General features: G+C 49.2%; 1 protein-coding gene and 1 non-coding gene across 3 annotated transcripts in view; one reads left to right on the top strand and one right to left on the bottom strand.

Annotated features, from left to right (window-relative positions):
* KIAA0513 (KIAA0513 ortholog) overlaps positions 1–21935 on the bottom strand; it is an 88832-nt gene that overhangs the window by 20947 nt on the left and 45950 nt on the right. For both annotated transcript variants that reach the window (XM_038754404.1, XM_038754405.1), the window contains exons 2-5: positions 13888–14385; positions 3920–4019; positions 3342–3415; positions 344–414 (exon numbers count right to left, since the gene is read on the bottom strand). In XM_038754404.1, the coding sequence (XP_038610332.1) occupies positions 344–414; positions 3342–3415; positions 3920–4019; positions 13888–14216 (574 nt within the window). In that variant the 5' untranslated portion in view covers positions 14217–14385. The remainder of the gene's footprint in view (positions 1–343; positions 415–3341; positions 3416–3919; positions 4020–13887; positions 14386–21935) is intronic.
* Positions 16045–16182, top strand: LOC119935476. Its single transcript, XR_005453356.1, has one exon. It is a non-coding gene; the product is annotated as a small nucleolar RNA SNORA7 (small nucleolar RNA).

Raw genomic sequence — 21935 nt, 5'->3', positions numbered from 1 at the left:
TCCGATCACCACTTGGGGCTCGCTGCCCATAACAGCAAGCTCCAGGATGGGAAGAATGACAGTTGAGCGATCAAACCGGAATACCCAGATACATGAAAAACCGCCAGCCAATGCAACGCGGCCTTTTCTCAATACCCGGCCATGATCACTAGATTCCCTGGGGCTATTGCCAGTGGAAACCCAATGCCCAGAACGATCACTTGGCTCTCTAACCAAATAATCGCACTGCGACACTGAAAACCTGTTCTAAAGTTCCAGCCAACAATACCACATGAAAGGTTATTCTTTTGAGAGTCCTACACAATCCTCCAAGTCCCACACTTGCCCTACACAGGTAATTTACCGATGTGGTAGTAGGTGAAACACATGGTCATTAGATTCTTAGCTGGGCCAAAGTCATCCATCTGGTGACACCTGAAATGAAAAAAGAGAGGAGATTTGCTACTCCCATTATTATTATTACTGTAATTATTATTACAGTATTTAAGTGCTTATTTTGGGTCAAGCACAGTTCAAATTGCTGGGGTTACAAGTTAATCAGATTAGACACAGCCCCTGTCCCACTTGGGGCAGCATGGCCTAGTGGAAAGAGCATAGGCCCGGGAGTCAGAGGATCTGAGTTCTAATCCCGGCTCCTCCACTTGTCTGCTGCGTGAACTCAGGCAAGTCGATTAACTTCTCTGTGCCTCAGTTAACTCATCTGTAAAGTGGGGATTTAGTTCTCTTTTCTCCAATTTAGACTGTGTCCAATCTGAAAAATGTCTATTTACCCCAGTGCACAGGTCAGTGCTTGACACATAATTAGTGTTTAACAAATTCCATGAAAAAAAAGGCACGGCTCCTTAATCCCTCAGAGAGGCTACCTATATCCTCTACCTAGGTAGTAGGAAGCTGATACCTACTGGGAAGCAGTGTGGCCTAGTGGAAAGATCACGGGCCTGGGGTGTCCACGGACCTAAGTTCTACTCCTGGTTTCACCACTTGCCTGCCGTGTGTGACCTTGGGCAAATCCCTTCACTTACTTGGGCCTTGTTGTCCTCATCTGTACAACGCAGATTCAATACCTCTTCGCTCTCCCACTTGGATGTCAGCTCCATGTGGGACAGGGGCTGTGTCTGCTCTGATTACCTTGTGTCCTCCCCAGAGCTTAGTTCAATGCTTGCACATGGTAAGTGCTTAACAAATATTCATTCAATCGTATTTACAAACAAATACCACAATTACCATTATTAGCCAAAGACAGGGAGCAAGGAAGTAAGCTGCTTAAGGACACCCATTCATTCATTCATTCATTCTCGTATTTATTAAGCACTTACTGTGTGCAGAGCACTGTACTAAGCACTTGGAAAGTACAATTTGGCAACAGATAAAGACAATCCCTATCCAACAACGGGCTCACAATCTAGAAGGGGGAGACAGACAACAAAACAAGTAGACAGGCATCAATACCATCAAAATAGATGAACAGGATTATAGATATATACACATCATTAATAAAATTAATAGAATAATAAATATGTACCCAGGCAGTCCATTAGCTGCAGGGCTTCCACCCCAGAGCTTTCGCTTGGGAATCTCTGTATCTGGATATTGGGACTTTGGGGATATTTTTGAAGATGGAGCTATGTAGATGATGATCAGCCTGGGCTTTTCACGAGACTTGCTGGCTTCTCCCAAATGGAAAAACTAAAGTTGCTATACTACTTTCTCTAGAAATGGAATTGAATTTTTATCTCCGTGTACAGACAGAAAAGGGAAAACCAGTGGCTTACAGCCTGTGGTGGCTTGAAATGCCTAATCATCATGGTTCTGGCCATCTCACTTTCAAGCCCCCATAAGGTTTTCCTGATCCCCCAAACTGCTGGAAGAACTGTATTCAGCTTGCTCGAGGGGGAAATGAGGTTAGGGGCCTGTTAGGAGTGGTCAGGAAGAACTAGACCCTTTCCGGTCTGTTCTGGGTCAGTTTATCTAAAATGAGCCATCTTGTCTCGTTTTGAGCTAAGTGTCTTTTGGTAAAAGGGGCAAGCCCAAAGTTCTGATCTTACTCCTCCACTGGTGGGATGTAGAGCTGCCCGGGCAGGACCAGTACAGTGCCACAAACTTAGTACAACGCCCTGCACACAGTAAGTGTGCAATAAGTATGATGGGAGAGTGGTGGTGGTGGTGGTGGTGGGAATCAGGTTTGAGCAGCAAGTGGCGTGGGCAAGGTAACACTTTGGCCTCTACAGGGCCTCAGGGATATGTACAATGACGTGGGCAAAAGGCCAGAGGGGTCATGGTCCTTGTAGATGGTAACGGAGTAAAGCAGGGGAGCTGGGGGGAGGGAGTAGAATTCTTTTCTTGTAAGTGGGAAGGATGAGCAGGGACCTGGGGGTGGGTTTCAGAAGCCCCCCCGACTCCAGAGATGCCATTTCCTCTACAGGAACACGAGAAACAGCAGCCTAGCGGAAAGAGCAGGAGCATGAGAGTCAGAGGGCCTGGGTTCTAATCCTGGCTCGGCCACTTGTCTGCTGGGTGACCTTGGGCAAGTCACTTAACTTCGCTATGCCTCAGTTACCTCATCTATATAATGTGGCACATATCTATCCCAGTGCTTAGTACAGTGCTGGGCACCTGGTAAGCACTTAACAAATACCATGAAATGTTTAAGAAAGAAAATGCTGGTGACTTGGGTACTTACTGTCCCCAAGGAGATGGTGCACTACCACCCTTTCCTCCCGGCCCCTTGCTGACATGGGCATTTGTGATCCAGGCTGGGAAGCAGCCTGGCTCAGTCTCAATGTGGATAACACTACCGCTCTGGTGATGTAACAGCAGGTACTCCATACCACGGAGTATGGAACAATGACTGGAATAACATGGGCCAAATGAAGCCCTCAGGATCACAGCCTCTGGGAGAGAATATTCTGCCCACTGCAAAGATCACTTCATGTCCCTCCAAAGTTATCAAAGAACAATACTCGGTGTGCAGGTACTCCTTGAGGAGAAACGTATAGTTCAGAGTTTGGAGGGAAGGATGAGTCCCAGGTCAAGTTAGAAGGGAAGGAAACTGGATAGGGGACTGAGAGATCCGCTAGGGAAAAGTCTGCTTCCTGCCTCAGCTCTGTGGGGCAGGACCCTCTAACCCCCACCTCAGTGGGCAAAAACTTCCAAATCTTCCACAGCAAAATGCTGATGACCAGGTTTCCATTTTGTTGATGCTGGGCTTATCTGCAGGAGAAACACACCGTCTGAAAGGCTGACAGCTTGGAAAGGGCTTGCCCACAGTGGAATTGCCTGGGGCAGGTGAAGGGGAAAACGAGACACAAGGGATCAGGGCTCCGGCGGGTAGCCTTACTCACTCAAACAGCACCACAGCGAAGGACTGGACCAGCCGATAGAAGGTCTGCTCTGAGACGCACTTGGAATTGCAGCGCTGCCGGGGAGAGGCCCAGACACTTGTATAAGTATTCCCGCTGCCACTGGCCCAATCCAGCCACTGCCACCCTGCCCCACTTCTAACTGCCCTAAGCCTTGGGTAGACCAGCCCTTCCCACCCAGGGCAGACGATCTCCCGACCCCACGGGGCCACACCTCAGAGCTGCTGAGCTAGAAGCGATTCTTCACCCCTTCAGGGGTGGGATGCTCCTTCCCACACTGCTCCTTCCTCCCCTCCCCACAGCCCTTCTAGTAGTAGTGGTAATCACTCTCAGCCCTACAGCAGTTATGTACATATCCACAAATTATATAGTATAAATGATTTATTTCTATTAGTGTCTGTCTCCACCTCTAGACTGTAGGCTCACTGTGGGCAGGGAATGTGTCTACCCACTCTGATGTATTGTACTTTCCCAAGCTCAGCACACAGCAAGCATTCAATCAATACCACTGACTGACTGATGGTAGTAGTGAGAGGAGGAGCCGTAGTGATAATACTCACCTGAGCGCTCACATAGCGGGCAAACCATTCCCGGCCTTTCCCATTTTCACTGCTGCACAGCTCCCCAAACTTGGCTTTCTCTTCCTGGTCCAGGTCCTCACTGTAAAGGTTAAACAGAATATGAAGAGAAGACGAGACGTCTCCCACGGCTGTCTGGCTTCTCTTTTCCTGGGACTGGCCTATACACACAGCAGGCAGAGTCCAATTTTTTCCAGGCTCCATCGGGGTTGGGCTCACCCACAAGGACAATCTTTTTTTTTGAATGGTACTTGTTAAGCCTTTACTATATGCCAGACATGGTACTAAGCACTGGGACAGAGACAAGCTAATCAATCTGGACACAGTCCATGTCCCACATGGGGCTCACAGTCTAAATCCCCAATTTACATATGAGGTCACCGAGGCACAGAGAATTTAAATGATTTGTGCAAGGTTACCCAGCAGACAAGGGGCAGACCTGGGATTCGAACCCAGATCCTTCTGAATCCCTGGCCTGGGCTCTTTCCTCTATGTCCATTATTTTTGCCTTGAGCATTCCAGAAACTCAGTTCAAACTGGGTGGCAATGCACTTGAACTTGATTCCTGGGATTTCCATCTCTCCCCTTCCCCTGGTTGATCTCACGTGGAGGAGTTAACAGGCAGTGAAATGAGCACAAAACCGCTCCTTGGGAGGGAGGAAAAGCTAGTAACTACGTTCACTAAGTGATTATTCTGTGCCAAACACTGTATTGAGAACTGGGGTAGATGCAAATATAAGAAGCCAGACACCGTGCCTGTTCCTCAAGGGGCTCACCTCTGTACAAACAGAGATTCAGCTGTGGAAGCAGGCATAGGAATGAAGGCCCCAGGCTCTCAAGATTGTGAGTTTGTTGTGGGCAGGGAATGTGTCTGTTGTTAGAATGTACTCTCCCAAGCACATAAAAGAGGCTCAATAAGTACGACTGAATGAATGCTCCTATGACAGCTCTGCCGTTATTTGAATCATGGCCAGGATGGCCTGTGTCCCAAACTCCTCCCCAGTGAATCACCCAGTGGCTGAGCCAGAGAAGCTAGGTGGTCTTGGAAAGCTTGGCAGGTGCACGTGTGGAATTCTGTCTGGTCTGAATGTAAGTTCGTCTGAGAGGGGTAGGACTCATACCCCAGAAGCATCCACGAGCGACTGTGCCAAGGGGACGTATCACCCTAGTTGATTTCCTTCAGTCCCCTTCCCAGCGTACACATGCACGCAAACACACACGCAGGCAGGTGTGTGCACATATACACCCCCCCAAAACACACACACACACACACACTCAGGCAGGTGTGTGCACACACACACACCCAAAACACACACACACACACACACACTCTCTCTCTCTCTCTCTCTATATATATATATATTTCCCTTCAAGGCCCTGCTGAGAGCTCACCTCCTCCAGGAGGCCTTCCCAGACTGAGCCCCTTCCTTCCTCTCCCCCTCGTCCCCCTCTCCATCCCCCCCATCTTACCTCCTTCCCTTCCCCACAGCACCTGTATATATGTATATATGTTTGTACAAATTTATTACTCTATTTATTTATGTTTTTTACTTGTACATATCTATTCTATTTATTTTATTTTGTTAGTATGTTTGGTTTTGTTCTCTGTCTCCCCCTTTTAGACTGTGAGCCCACTGTTGGGTAGGGACTGTCTCTATATGTTGCCAATTTGTACTTCCCAAGCGCTTAGTACAGTGCTCTGCACATAGTAAGCGCTCAATAAATACGATTGATGATGATGATGATTTATTTATTTTACTTGTACATATCTATTCTATTTATTTTATTTTGTTAGTATGTTTGGTTTTGTTCTCTGTCTTGCCCTTTTAGACTGTGAGCCCACTGTTGGGTAGGGACTGTCTCTATATGTTGCCAATTTGTACTTCCCAAGCGCTTAGTACAGTGCTCTGCACATAGTAAGCGCTCAATAAATATGATTGATGATGATGATGATGATATATATATATTTATATATATATATATATATATATATATATATATATATATATATATATATATATATTTATTTATGGCTGTTCCAGACAAAGGAAAATGGGTGTGGAGCTTAGATGGGCTCTCCTTTCCGGGCTCCTTTTCAAACCCTAGGCTGTGAGGGTTGGAAGGGAAAGTCTACGGTGGCACGTAGGGACGCAGAATGCCACCATGGGACCGAGCCACACCCACACAGGGCAGCTGATTTTTCTCCGTCATATGAGAATGGAGCCATCTGCACCCCTACACCCACAGCAGTAGAGGCAAGAGTAAGTGGCAGGCAGGGAACTGGGACCCCTCTAGACTGTAAGTCGAAGACTGAGCTCCTTGTCTTCCCTCCCAAACCTTGTCCTCTCCCTGACTTTCCCATCTCTGTTGACAGCACTACCATCCTTCCCCTCTCACAAGCCCGCAACCTTGGTGTCATCCTCGACTCCGCTCTCTCATTCACCCCTCACATCCAAGCCGTCACCAAAACCTGCCGGTTTCAGCTCCGCAACATTGCCAAGATCCGCCCTTTCCTCTCCATCCAAACTGCTACCCTGCTCATTCAAGCTCTCATCCTATCCCGTCTGGACTACTGCACCAGCCTTCTCTCTGATCTCCCATCCTCGTGTCTCTCTCCACTTCAATCCATACTTCATGCTGCTGCCCGGATTATCTTTGTCCAGAAACGCTCTGGGCATATTACTCCCCTCCTCAAAAATCTCCAGTGGCTACCGATCAATCTGCGCATCAGGCAGAAACTCCTCACCCTGGGCTTCAAGGCTGTCCATCCATCCCCTCGCCCCCTCCTACCTCACCTCCCTTCTCTCCTTCTAGTGCCCAGCCCGCACCCTCCGCTCCTCTGCCGCTAATCTCCTCACTGTACCTCGTTCTCGCCTGTCCCGCCGTCGACCCCCGGCCCACGTCCTCCCCCGGGCCTGGAATGCCCTCCCTCTGCCCCTCCGCCAAGCTAGCTCTCTTCCTCCCTTCAAGGCCCTGCTGAGAGCTCACCTCCTCCAGGAGGCCTTCCCAGACTGAGCCCCTTCCTTCCTCTCCCCCTCGTCCCCCTCTCCATCCCCCCATCTTACCTCCTTCCCTTCCCCACAGCACCTGTATATATGTAAATATGGTTGTACATATTTATTACTCTATTTACTTATTTATTTATTTATTTTACTTGTACATTTCTATGCTATTTAATTTTGTTGGTATGTTTGGTTCTGTTCTCTGTCTCCCCCTTTTAGACTGTGAGCCCACTGTTGGGTAGGGACTGTCTCTATGTGTTGCCAATTTGTACTTCCCAAGCGCTTAGTACAGTGCTCTGCACATAGTAAGCGCTCAATAAATACGATTGATTGATTGATTGATTGATAAGCTCATTTTGGGCAGGGAATGTGTCTGCTAACACTGTCGTATTGTGCTCTTCCATTTACTTAGTCAAGTGCTCTGCACATAATAAATGCTCAAATAATACCATTTAAAAAAACCCTTATTTGCCATCACTCCTGGAATAATTTTGAAAGAGTTTGGGTCTTTGCTAATCCCAAAGGCTTGCTCCCCTGGGGCTGGTCTGTTCCTTAGAGTTAGCAGGTAGCACAGCAGGGCCAGGGTGGGAATGTTTGTTATATGTTGCCAACTTGTACTTCCCAAGCACTTAGTACAGTGCTCTGCACACAGTAAGCGCTCAATAAATACGATTGATTGATTGATTGATTGATTGTTCCCTGCAGGGTGGAGGAGGGGCCCTGGGGAGAGGAAGAGGTCTGCTCCATCTGAGTAGATTGCCCCAAGCTCCCCTCCCTTCCCCGTCAGGCTTCTCTCTGCTCCGGCTCACAACAGCCACTTCTGCTTCTTCCATTTCCCTTCTCCTTTATTTCCCCTCCAGCAGGCTTCAGTGGCGTTCCCCTGGTCAAGGGAAAGCCCGTGTCCCTGAGTTAACAACTGTCCCGAGACGCCGGTGGACATCATGCCAGTAGACACCCTGGAAAGCATCGGTCAAAGCACCCCCACAGATCAGCCTCGAAAGTGTGAAGCCCCTGCAGTGATGTCTGACCATGAAAACCTGCACATCCCCTTAGAGCCCATTTACGTGCTTGCAAATGGTCTTGCAGTCTTCTAGACTGTGAGCCCACTGTTGGGTAGGGACTGTCTCTATATGTTGCCAACTTGTACTTCCCAAGCGCTTAGTACAGTGCTCTGCACACAGTAAGCGCTCAATAAATATGATTGATTGATTGATTGATTAAAACTGTTACTCCTGCCGGTGAACTCCATTTAGCTGTGTGACCGTGACCAAGTCGACTGACATAGGACCAACGTTCCTTGAATCCCTGGGCACTGGAAACACAGTCCACTGCTTTGGAACAGGAGAGGTCTCTGCTGGTTTCTCTGCCTCAGTCTGGTCACAGGATTAGCTCAGGATCAGCTAGTGGGAAGAACACAAGCCTAGGACTCAGGAACCGCGGGTTCTAACCCCTGCTCTGACACATGCCTTTTGTGTGACCTTGGGCAAGTCCCCTCACTTCTCTATACCTTCTTAGTTTCTTCATTGGTGCAATGATGGGAATAAAACCCTTGTTCTTTGCTCTCTCTTGGGTGGTGATCTCATCCTATCCCGACTGGATTACTGCATCAGCCTCCTCTCTGATCTCCCATCCTCCTGTCTCTCCCCACTTCAATCTATACTTTACGCCGCTGCCTGGATCATCTCTGTGCAGAAACGCTCTGGGCATGTTACTCCCCTCCTCAAAAATCTCCAGTGGCTACCAGTCAACCTAAGCATCAGGCAAAAATGCCTCACTCTCGGCTTCAAGGCTGTCCATCACCTCACCCCCTCCTACCTCACCTCCCTTCTCTCCTTCTCCAGCCCAGCCCGCACCTTCCGCTCCTCTGCCGCTAATCTCCTCACCACGCCTCGTTCTCGCCCGTCCCGCCGTCGACCCCCGGCCCACGTCCTCCCCATGGCCCGGAATGCCCTCCCTCCGCACATCCACCAAGCTAGCTCTCTTCCTCTCTTCAAAGCCCTACTGAGAGCTCACCCCCTCCAGGAGGCCTTCCCAGACTGAGCCCCCTCCTTCCTCTCCCGCTCCCCATCCCCCCCCGCTCTACCTCCTTCGCCTCCACACAGCACTTGTATATATGTTTGTACAGATTTATTACTCTGTTTTACTTGTGCATATTTACTATTCTATTTATTTTATTAATATATTTTGTTTTGTTGTCTGTCTCCCCCTTCTAGACTGTGAGCCCGCTGTTGGGTAGGGACCGTCTCTATATGTTGCCAACCTGTACTTCCCAAGCGCTTAGTACAGTGCTCTGCACACAGTAAGCGCTCAATAAATACGACTGAATGAATGAATGTGGGACTTGGACTGATTATCTATCTCGGCACTTGGCTTAGAACAGTGCTCCAGCGCTTAGAACAGTGCTTTACAAGTAAGCGCTTAACAAATACCATCATTATTATTATTGGCATAGAGTAAGTGCTTAACAAATACCACGAGACCTTAACAAACACCACAATTTTTATCATTCGACCGCCCAAAGGAGGAAGGGAAAAGCTGTCCCCAGAGAGCACAGGCTTTCGACATTGTGCATGACTCGCCTGATGAAGCCCAATTTCTAAGAATATCCCAGTCAGTCCTGCCAGCCTTCCATGACGCACAGCCGTGTGCAAACAGGCCAGCCCGGAGGTATTGTCTCTACCTTGAGAAGGTTTACACTACCCAGCTCAAAGCCAGCCTGCTGAGTAAAGATCCAGAGAGGAAACTCAACACCTGCCTCTGCCAGGGGCTATTCTTCATACTTGGAAAGAGAGAGTAGGGACACGTCCACCAAACCTGGACTTCAGACAAAGCTCTGCCCTCGGAGAACGGGTTTGTCTTGATAAAGACCAGTTCCTGGGAGAGCAGCCGGAACATCCAAATACTTAATGCTAACGAACACTAGAGAAGGAGGTCTCAGGTGGTGACATTTCAGTTGGTCAGGGCCAAACGAGGACTAGAACGGCCCAATAATGGCTAAAAAGACCACACAAATCGGATCGAACCAAAATGGAGGGAGAGAGAGAGAGACGGGACTGGTTCTGGCCAACCTTGAACGGGGAGGAAGGGCAACTGTTCCAAGTCCAGCAGCCTGGCCCACCCCATCTGAGACCAAGCGAATCCTTGGATCGTGGCACTAGACTGTAAGCTCCTTAAGGACAGGGATTGGGTCTACCAACTCTATTGAACAGTAGTTTCCCAAGAGCTTAGTACTGTGCTCTTCACACAGTAAGTGCTCAATAAATGCCATTAGTTGATTGATGATATGGGAGTCCAGCCAGGGCCTGGAGGGGACCAGGGCCCTTCCACAGTGTATATGAATGCATCCTGTCCTATAATTCATTCATTCAATCGTATTTATTGAACGCTTACTTTGTGCAGAGCACTGTCCTATAATGTGAAGGTGACATGATTACAGGACCTCGAGTTAAGGAGCCAAGTGGCCTAGCGAAAAGATCATGGGCCTTCGAGTCAGATGACCTGGGTTCTAATCTTGGCTCCACCACTTACCTGCTGTGGGACCTTGGGCAAGTCACTTAACTTCTCTATCCCTCAGTTTCCTCATCTGTGAAACAGGGACTCAATACTTGTTCTCCCTCCTACTTAGATCGTGAGCTCCATGTGGGACCTGGTTATCTCGTACATACCCCAGCATTTAGTACAGTGCTTGAAACACAGCAAGAGCTTAATACCACAGTTATTATATCATCACCAATCAGGAAAACTTTCACGAGATCCTGACCCCTTCCAATGCCACATGTGTACATGCCACCAGCTTCTTTGATAATGCTGCACGCTGAGTCCCAACAGGCTTGTGTAATCGAAAGAATGTTTCTAAATTCCCTGAGCGTGTACTATCCAAAATGCAAACTGAAAACACGTGCTCTGCCATAACTAGATCTACATGTGCAAAGCAGGGCTGATATGGAGATCTGGAGCTGTGGGGAGATCTGAATCCAGTTCAAGCCTGGCTAGGTTTCACCTTGTATCCTCCCCAGCGCTTAGAACAGTGCTTTGCACATAGTAAGCACTTAACAAATGCCATCATTATTATTATTAATATTATTTCAGTCTGGCCCAATGCCTTGTAGGGCTCTACCTTACTATAGCTACTCCTACACTAAGATAACCTAATGCTAACCATCTCACTGTATCTCTATCTCGTCTATCTTGCCACCGACCTCTCGTCCACATCCTACCGCTAGCCTGGAATGCCCTCCCTCCTCATATCAGACAAATAATCACTCTCGCCCACTTCAAAACCTTACTGAAGGCACATCTCCTCCAAGAAGTCTTCCCTGACTAAGACCTCCTCTCCCACTCCCTTTTGTTTGGCTTTTACTTGCTCTTTCATTCATCCTCCCATCCCCACAGCACATATGTATATATCTGTAATTTATTTACCTATTTATTGATATTAATGTCTGTCTCCCCCTCTAGACTGTGAGCTCACTGTGAGTGGGAATGTGTCTGTTGTTATATTGTATTCTCCCAAGTGTTTAGCACAGTGCTTTGCACACAGTAAGTATTCAATAAATACAACTGAATGAATGAACTGACCATAGTGCTTGGCACATGGTAAGTGCTTAAAAATACCAGTATTATCACTATTATTATTACTACTCAAGACTCCCGGGCAGGTCTTTCTATGGAAAGCAGGGAAGGCTTCCATCCTGCCACCGTTATTGTCCTTTGTGTCAAATGGGGCAGCCTTCCCCTGTGCCCACAAGCAGGGCACCTAGTCAAGGTGGGCATGCTGGAGAGGTCTGCTACTACCCGCTGGCAGTGACCCAAACAAAGCTTCTCCCAGACAGGCCTTCCATTCCTAGGTCAGCCTTAGGGAATTCCTGCCCTACTGAAGATGCTGCTGAGAGATGATCATGAGGCTGCCTCTGGGCAACTCCCTCCCAAGATGAGAGGATGAGGTGCCTGGAAGGAGGCAGGGTCTCTCCTGCACCATCTGCACTGGGCCCAGTGGTGGGTTGGGAAGGGGAAATCGGGCTTCCCCTGAAAGTGGGAGGGGAGGAAGACTGGGGAGTGAGGGTCCCCAGTGAGGCCTCTGCAGGGGATGAATAGAGGCCAGGCCCCAGGCCTACCTCTCTACTGCCCAAATCCCACGGCTGGCCAAGCAGCTGGAACACATCTCCTTACCCCACATCAACTACTGTGAAAAGCCTCAACGGTCTCCTCCCTCCCAGTCATGGTCCCCTCGCAGTATGGAGAGCAGCGGATGAGCAAGTGGGCAGGGGTGTGGCGCAGTGTGAAACGGATGCAGATGTCATGCTGCACCATGGTGGACAGGGAATGTGTCTACCAACTCTGTTGTATTGTTAACTCCCAAGTACTTAGTACAGTGCTCTGCACACAGTAGGCGCTCAATAAATATGACTGATTGATTGCAATGACACATACCCCAGCAGGCGGTTGCCTCAATAGCTGCTATGGTCTTCGCTGCCCACATTAACCATCTATTTTTCTGGACTTCTGTTGGGCCGGTTCACACCGTGGCACATCCTAGGTGGCTCTGTTTTTTTAACGGCATTTGTTAAGTGCTTACTATGTACCAGGCACTGTACTAAGCAATAGGGTAGATACGAGTTAATCGGGTTGTACTCGGTCTACGTCTCACATAGGACTCACAGTCTCAATCCTCACTTTACTAATGAATATTTGTGGCACAGAGAAGTGAAATGACTTGCCCAAGGTAACACAGCAGACAAGTGGCGGAGCTGGGATTAGTTCCCAGGTCCTTTTGAATTCCAGGCCTAGTATTCTATCCTCTAGACCACTCTGCTTCTATGGTCAAAAACCTTCACCATTGATGACCTAGCCCCAGCAAGAATTCCTCTTTCTGCAGGGCTAACACTAGAATCAATCCATCAATGGTATATATTGAGCGCTTAATGTGTGCAGAGCGCTTGGAAGAATACAACAGAGTTGGTAATATGAACCCAGGTCTCCTGCTTCCACCTTCTTTATACGAGATCAACAGGAGGCTTCCAGAAAAGCAGGCAGGTTCAGAGTGGAGAACGATTGGCACAGCACAGGGATGGCAGCAAAAGACCTGGGAATCGTTGGGAACCATAAACCGAACAGATCTGAGCAATATGAACTGTAAAGCTAAAAAGAAGCTGGAAACACACACAAGAAATGGAAGATACTCTTTTCACTGTCTCTGCATTTTAAGAGAGGTGTGAAAAAGCTCAATAAGAACCAGAAAAGAAGAACAAAAATGATTAAAGGAACCAAAAATCAGGTCATCTAGAGAAGAGAGGGTCTAAGGAGTGACTTGGCACTTCTAAGATCTGAAGATATTTATTTCAAGAAGGATCCCGGTCAGAATTCTCCACCTCCTCACACAACAAAGAAATGCTTTAAAATTAAAGCAGGAAAGATTTCAGTTAGAAGTAAGGAAGAACATCTTGACTGCTAGGGTGCCAAAAAAACCCGGGACTAATTTCTAAGGGATGCTATCAGCCTAGATATCTATGCAGGCCTGAATGGATCCCCCTCCTCATCCCTGAAATAAACGGTGCTGGTCCCTGGCCACTGGAGGCTGGGGTAAGACCAGGGGTGGATGGAAAGGGTGAGCAAAAAACAAATGACTGTCCACAGCTTCCCAGTCTAGTTAGCTCTGTGACTCAGTCTTTGCCAGGTGAAAGTCCATTAACAGGAGTGATGTCTTTGATTATGAAAGACAAACAGCTATTATGTGGCCAGGCAAGATGCTCTCCAGGGCTACTTACACAGCTGGTTGGGAAGGAGAGTGCTTAAAGTCATAAAACCCCCACAATAAAGGAAGCTCATTGGCAACAATTCTCCAAGCAGCCAGGGCACTGGATAACGCCCCAGGAGTCAGCCCCAGTCAGAGCTGGCAGGAGCTGCCGACCCTCAACCCAGCCCGGCCCCCACACGCTTCCTCCCACTTACACCCCAGAGAAGACCTTCTCGACGTAGTGCCTCATGAACTCCCGGAGCCCCAGGGTCTCCTCGTCCTGGGCTGACTCCGTGCTCTGATTGGAGGAGAAGGAGTCGTTGGATGACGAACGGTGGTAACGATCCCAGCTGGGGTGCATGGAGGAGTCTCCCATGTCGTTCTCGCTGTCCGCAGATTCCGTGGCATCGCTCTCGGAAGCCGCATCTCCCAGGGATCCGCCCCCGCTAATGGGGTTCAGGGGTGGGGACCCCAGGACCGTGGGAGTGGGCAACTCCTCTCCGAAGTCGATCAAGGACCCCACCGGCACGTCGGGGCCCTCCATGGCTCAGCGAGAGCCCAGGGATGTTTTAGGGTGTGCTGGGTGGCTTGCTGGGCTTGTCAACTGGAGCGGGAGGCCATGGGCAGAAGAGCTGAAATCCGCTGGGACACCTGGGCTCAGCTGGCTAGGCGGAACACGTTCCCCACAGGGCCATCACGCGGCCTGAAGACATCTACAACAGAAACACACAACAACCAGGTTGTCATTTCTTCTGCTCCCCTGGACTTCCACAATGTCTTTCACAAACTCTATCTCTCACTCCCCTCTCTAACACTCCTGTGACAACAATATGGTGATGCTTGGGGGTTTTTTGGAGCGGGGTGGGGTGGGGGATTTGGTGGTAAAATGGGCTAGAGAGGTCACTTGACTTGCTCAGGGTCACCCAGGGGAAGAATGGAAAAGAGATCCTGTGCTCTAGCTGAACAGAGCCTGCTTCTCTGCTCTTGTCGCACTGTCAGATCTCTCCTCCTGGGCCTGTCTCCATGGCCCAGTGTAGGGGAGGCCCATGTGGAGACCCCTAAGAGGCCAGGCCTGGCTCCTGGGTTGCAGGCCGCCTACGAGTACAGTCCCTCTCTCTAGTCCCCGGGGCTGCCCCACTCTGCCTGGTTTCCTCGCCCAGAAGGTGATAACGACCCGTTACTAGAGCACCTTCCTCTTTGAGTGCATCGGATCTCCTCATCGTAACTTGATGGGCTCTGGCTCTGTGGCTGCAACAAATGGTAATTTTCAGCTTTGTGGTCTGGTGGCTTGGTAAAGGGTGGAGGGAGTGGGAAGGGAGCCCTGCAGACTTCTTTTTCATGGTATTTGTTAAGGGCTTACTATGTACCAGGCACCGTACTAAGTGCTAGGGTAGATATAAGCTAATCAGGTTGAACACAATCCATCATGGGGCATGTTCAATAGTCTTAAGCCCCATTTTACAGATGAGGTAAAACTGAGGCACAGAGAAGTGAAGGGACTTTCCCAAGGTCTCACAGCAGACAAGCAGTGGGGCTGGGATTAGAACCCAGATCCTTCTGACTCCCAAGCCCACGATGTATAATAATGAGAAGCAGCGTGGCTCAATGGAAAGAGCCTGGGCTTTGGAGTCAGAGGTCACGGGTTCAAATCTCAGCTCCGCCAGTTGTCAGCTGTGTGATTTTGGGCAAGTCACTTCACTTCTCTGGGCCTCAGTTTCCTCATCTGTAAAATGGGGATTAAGAGTGTGAGCCCCCTGTGGGACAACCTGATCACTTTGTAACCTCCCCGGCGCTTAGAACAGTGCTTTGCACATAGTAAGCACTTAATAAATGTCATTATTATTATTATTCCTTTTAGACTGTGAGCCCACTGTTGGGTAGGGACTGTCTCTATATGTTGCCAACTTGTACTTCCCAAGCGCTTAGTACAGTGCTCTGCACACAGTAAGTGCTCAATAAATACGATTGATGATGATGTATCCACTAGGCCATGCTGCTTCTCATTATTGCTTCCTCAAGAGGCAGTCACAGTGTGAGAAGCACCACTGCATAGTGGAAATAGCAAGGACTTGGGAGTCAGGGAACTGAGGTTCTAATTCCAACTCTGTCAATTGCTTGCTGTGTCCTTGGGTAAATCGCTTAACTTCTCTGTGCTTTAGTTTCCTTGTCTGTAAAATGGGGATTCAAAGCCTGTTCTCCCCCCTAGACTGTGAGCCCAGTGCAGGACGGGGACTGTGTCCAACCTGATTAACTTGTATCTACCCCAACACTTTCCATCAGCACAACTGTCACCAGCGGATTTTAGAAATCTATTTCCAAGCTGCAGCTCGTCCGAATCAATCAGTATTTACTGAGTGCTTACTGTGGGCACTCCCCTCTCAGGATCGCACCTGGAGAGTATCCAGTACTCTACCAGCCTCGACTAGGGGAGGGAGGGTTAAGCAGAGGCATATCTATTCCATTCCCAGCTTGGGCAGTGGCTAGTGAGTGGAAGGCATTCTGCTACAAGTCAAAACTCACTAGTGCCGGGCAGCCGCAGCACGGGAGAGAGCCGAGTGGGGAGACTCAACTTTACTGCATGGAAGAAGTCAGTGGTATACCACTTGTGTATTTTTAATAAGAAAATTGTATGGATACACTACCAAAATGATTGCAGATGGAGGAGAGGTGTTCTGGGGAGAGATGTGTCCAAGGAGTAGCTATGGGTTGGAAACGACTCGAAAGCACAAGACAAGATTGATTGTATGTGTTGTACGAAGCGGTCAGGAGTGTACTATAACAATATAATGGATACATCCCTTCCCAGGATGAGCTTACATGAAGCCAGTGCCAGGATCCCAGGGAGGGATAGTCACTCTGGAGGATGGGCCAAGAAACAGCTCCCAAGGATCTCCCCTGGCTGCTCTCTGCACAGAGGACCCCGCTCCCATACCTGGGGGAGGATCGGGGGGAGTCAGCTCCCCTCCCCCTCAATCTGGGGGAGAAAGACAGACGTAGTCGATACAGATGTAGCAGATTCTAATCCTGGCTCCGTCACATGTCTGCTGTGTGACCTTGGGCAAGTCACTTAACTTCTCTGAGTCTCAGTTACCTCATCTGTAAAATGGGGATTAAGACTGTGAGCCCCCCATGGGACAACCTGTTCACCTTGTATCCCCCCCAGTGCTCAGAACAGTGCTTTGCACATAGGAAGTGCTTAATAAATGCCATCATTATTATTATTATCATTAGTATTATTGTTATAGGTGGGGGCCACAGAGCTTCTCCCATTGGTACAGTTTGTTATCCTCATAAGCCAAGGACAGATCCTCTTCTTACTATATTGCTCCAAGTCAAACTACGAACTCTTCTCTCCTTACCCTGACCCCCGCCTTCTCTGACCTCAGGCGATTTTTTAATAATTCTATTTGCAAATCCCTCTGTTTCCTAGGCCTCTTGAAGCAATCCCTCCTCGACCCCACTTCCTGCCACTCCCTCCCTCCGGGGCACAGCCCTTCAGATATCGGGGGACCAGGGGCAGGGGATGCAGCAAGAGGCTGGAGTGTTGGGACAAGCTGCACACAAGATTTCCTTGCTCAGTCTTTCTTAGCCACATCCCTGGGGGGTTTGTTAATCAGGAACCAAGTTACCGTAACTCTGATTTGCTTAACATCACAGATCGGCCGCTATCGTCAAAGCCTCCCACAGCCAGCGTGTTGGGAGAGTCAGCCCAGTGTGATCTCTGGGCTGGAATCCGAAGTTTGAAAAAAGAGGCCCAGGATCACTAGCAGTGGTACAGATAAGTGTTGAGAAAGAAAGCAGCAGGATGAGAAGGAACCAAACCAGGACACGGGTCTGGGGAAAAGCCAGACCCGTTGGTTGCAGGTGAATGGGAGTTTTCCAGCATGGAATCCATGGAACTTGGGTCAGTGGCCACTGGAATAGGCCTGGAACAGGTTCAGAAGTGAAATGGTTTCACATGTGAACCCAGCTTGAGCTTCAGGGTGCCTAGACCCTTCAGCTCTCCACAGACTCTTAAGGTCCACACAGTTGGTGTCACCTTCCAAACAGTTTACCGTAGTAATATCAGTTCCATTACACAGAGCAAGAAACGGACACAATAATAACTACTAATGGCATTTATCAAGCACCTTTTATGAGCCAAGCACTGTATTATGTGTTGGGGTAGATGCAAGATAAGCAGTTGGACAGAATCCCTGTCCTACATGGGGCTCACATTCTAAGTGGGAGGGAGAATGGGAACTTAATCCTCATTTTGCAGAGGAGGAAGCTGAGGCACAGAGAAGTTTAGTGGCCTACCTAAGGTCATAAAGCAGGGAAGGGGTGGAGACAGGATTAGACATCCTCAGCCTCTGATTCCCAAGCCCTTGCTCTTTTAACTAGGCCACGCTGTTTCTCAATTACTTTGTTTGCAGCTGTGCTTGGCTGGCTGTAGAGCCTGGATTTTAGCACATATCTCAGGCCTGTCAGGCCTTAGCTTAACCTAGTCACTTGTCCTCAATAGGCCCACTCCGGATCACACTCCTCACTGACCGCCAAAGCCAAATAATCACACCACCTGGAAGTCCTAATTCTAGTCTCATATCTGCCACTGACTTACTGAGTGACTTGGGGAAATCATTTAACCCATTTGGCCCTCAATTGCCCTGTATTCCCCTAACAGAGCAGCAGCTGCAAAAGTATTTTGGAAGAAAGGAGCATTATAGAAAGCTAAGGCTCTATTTCAGCCTGTAGGTGTTAAGGCAACTTATTTATTCTCCTCCCCACTGGGCCAGAGTGAACTCCCAGTCCCTGGCATTCAGGTGTCATGGGCCAAGATAGCCACCTTTCGCTAGACCCATCAGTCTGACGTAATTGGCTAACAATCTTGTCTCACATGCTGAGGCTTGAGACATCACACTTGGGCCCTTCCGCCCACCCACAGCTGCCACTTCCTATTCGGTTTCCTAAGCCTGCTGCCTGCAATGGAGAAACTTGGGTTGCAGTCTTCCCTTGGCTCCACTCCACACCCTGGCTGCAGATCATGCATGCATGTGTGTGCATGTGTAGGCATTGCTCTCTCTCTAATCGTCCCCCCACCCCACCCCCTTGTAGGCCCCAGAGCTTCTCTTTGGGGACAATTGACCATGACACCTGCATGGGCCTCTTTGAAATTCTGTCACCTCAGCAGGGCACGGGGGCCTGATGGCTCAGAGGGTTGGAGACACATGGGTATGAGCAGGTGTCCAGTTCCCTTCCTATCACCCCTAACTCCGGTAGCTCTGGCCATCTCTCTCCAGCCCTGCTGTAGGGCCACCCCCAGGCTGGTCCCTGGGACCTCAATTGCCCTGTATTCTCTGCCGTCAGCCTCTGGACGGCACTCTGGGTGGGAGAATTTACAGCCCCCCCGAGTCAATCACATCTATTGAATCCTTACTGAGTGCACGGCACTGTACTAAGCATTTGCGAGAGTACAATATAAAAGGGTTGGTAAACATGTTCCCTCTCACAGTGAGCTTACAATCTAAAGGGGAAGACAGACATTAATATAAACCCATTCCCCTGTGATTTAAACCTCGGGCTCCGCCTAGAGAAGACAACGCTGCGCCCTTGTCGAAGAGATGGAGCTCTCAACCCTGCCCTGTGCCCCTGTAGCCACGGAGAATGAGTTAGAACACCATGAGTTTGCTGAAGCTCACCAAACCAAATACAACTGTGGGAGCTTGGTTTGGGATGATTAAAGATTAATGAGGAGGAGCAGCATGGCCTAAAGGAAAGAGAGGCCTTGGAGTCAAAAGGACCTGGGTTCTAATACAGGCTCTGCCACTTGTCTGTTGTGGGACCCTGGGCAAGTCGCTTCACATCTCTGTGCTTCAGTTATCACATATGTAAAATACAAATTAAGACTGTGAGCCCTATGTGGGACATGGACTATGTCCAACCTGATTAGCTTGTATCTATCCCAGCGCTAAGTACAGTGACTGGTACATAGTAAGTGCTTAATACCATAAAAAAACTGGGGATGATAATCATCATCATCATGTCATCTTGGATTTGTAAAGCACTTTCATTAAGAGTGTTTTTTTGCTTCATCTCATTTTACCCTCACAATATTCATTCATTCATTCATCCTATCGTATTTATTGAGCGCTTACTGCGTGCAGAGCACTGAACTAATCAATCAATCAATCAATCGTATTTATTGAGCGCTTACTATGTGCAGAGCACTGTACTAAGCACTTGGGAAGTACAAACTGGCATCACATAGAGACAGTCCCTACCCAACAGTGGGCTCACAGTCTAAAAGGGGGAGACAGAGAACAGAACCAAACATACCAACAAAATAAAATAAGTAGGATAGAAATGTACAAGTAAAATAAATATATAAATAAATAAATAGAGTAATAAATACGTACAACCATATATACATATATACAGGTGCTGTGGGGAAGGGAAGGAGGTAAGACGGGGGGATGGAGAGGGGGACGAGGGGGAGAGGAAAGAAGGGGCTCAGTCTGGGAAGGCCTCCTGGAGGAGGTGAGCTCTCAGCAGGGCCTTGAAGGGAGGAAGAGAGCTAGCTTGGCGGATGGGCAGAGGGAGGGCATTCCAGGCCCGGGGGATGACGTGGGCCGGGGGTCGACGGCAGGACAGGCGAGAGCGAGGTACAGTGAGGAGATTAGCGGTGGAGGAGCGGAGGGTGCGGGCTGGGCAGTAGAAGGAGAGAAGGGAGGTGAGGTAGGAGGGGGCGAGGTGATGGAGAGCCTTGAAGCCCAGGGTTAGGAGTTTCTGTCTGATGCGCAGATTGATCGGTAGCCATTGGAGGTTTTTGAGGAGGGGAGTAATATGTCCAGAGCGTTTCTGGACAAAGATAATCCGGGCAGCAGCATGAAGTATGGATTGAAGTGGGGAGAGACACGAGGATGGGAGATCAGAGAGAAGGCTAGTGCAGTAGTCCAGACGGGATAGGATGAGAGCTTGAATGAGCAGGGTAGCGGTTTGGATGGAGAGGAAAGGGCGGATCTTGGCAATGTTGCGGAGCTGAGACCGGCAGGTTTTGGTGACGGCTTGGATGTGAGGGGTGAATGAGAGAGCGGAGTCGAGGATGACACCAAGGTTGCGGGCTTGTGAGACGGGAAGGATGGTAGTGCCGTCAACAGAGATGGGAAAGTCAGGGAGAGGACAAGGTTTGGGAGGGAAGACAAGGAGCTCAGTCTTCGACATGTTGAGCTTTAGGTGGCGGGTGGACATCCAGATGGAGATGTCCTGAAGGCAGGAGGAGATGCGAGCCTGGAGGGAGGGGGAGAGGGCAGGGGCAGAGATGTAGATCTGGGTGTCATCAGCGTAGAGATAAGCGCTTGGGAAGTACAAGTTGGCAACATATAGAGATGGTCCCTACCCAACAACGGGCTCACAGTCTAGAAGGGGGAGACAGACAACAAAACAAGTCCCTTGCTTGTGAGATCGGAGAGGAGGCTGATACAGTCATCCAGTCGGGATAGGATGAGAGACTGAACCAGCAGGGTAGTGGTTTGGATGGAGAGGAAAGGGCGGATCTTGGTGATGTTGCGGAGGTGAGGGCGGCAGGTTTTGGTGACGGATTGGATGTGAGGGGTGAACGAGAGAGCAGAGTCGAGGATGACACCAAGGTTGCGGGCTTGTGAGATGGGAAGGATGGTAGTGCCGTCTACAGTGAAGGGAAAGTCAGGGAGAGGGCAGGGTTTGGGAGGGAAGATAAGGAGTTCAGTCTTGGACATATTGAGTTTTAGATGGTGGGCAGACATCCAGATGGAGATGTCCTGAAGGCAGGAGGAGACCCAAGCCTGAAGGGAGGGAGAGAGAGCAGGGGCAGAGATGTAGATTTGGCTGTCATCAGCGTAGAGATGATAGTTGAAGTCGTGGGAGTGAATGAGTTCACCAAGGGAGTGAGTGTAGATAGAGAACAGAAGGGGACCAAGAACTGACCCTTGAGGAACCACTACAGTAAGGGGATGGGAGGGGGAGAAGGAGCCCTCTGAGGAACTGGAGGCACAGCAAGGTTAAGTGACTTACCTGAGGTCACAGAGCAAGCTTTATAATAGAGCTGGAACTATAATCCAGGTCTCTTGGCTCCCAGACCCTCACCTTTTTCACTAGACCCCACTGTAAATTCTGAAAACTTGAGACTCACAAACCAACAAGTGGCTTTTCTAACAGTTCCCATGAGCACCCTTTCAGCCACATTCCAACTCACTGATGGGACTTCATAAAAGGGATAATACTCTCTGCAAATTTACAGCATGTTAAT

The sequence above is a fragment of the Tachyglossus aculeatus genome, chromosome 11 (genome assembly GCF_015852505.1).
Source record: "Tachyglossus aculeatus isolate mTacAcu1 chromosome 11, mTacAcu1.pri, whole genome shotgun sequence".
NCBI classification, from domain to species: domain Eukaryota; kingdom Metazoa; phylum Chordata; class Mammalia; order Monotremata; family Tachyglossidae; genus Tachyglossus; species Tachyglossus aculeatus.
Note: the sequence above shows the minus strand (reverse complement) of the source record. Positions and strands in the feature narration are given on the sequence as shown.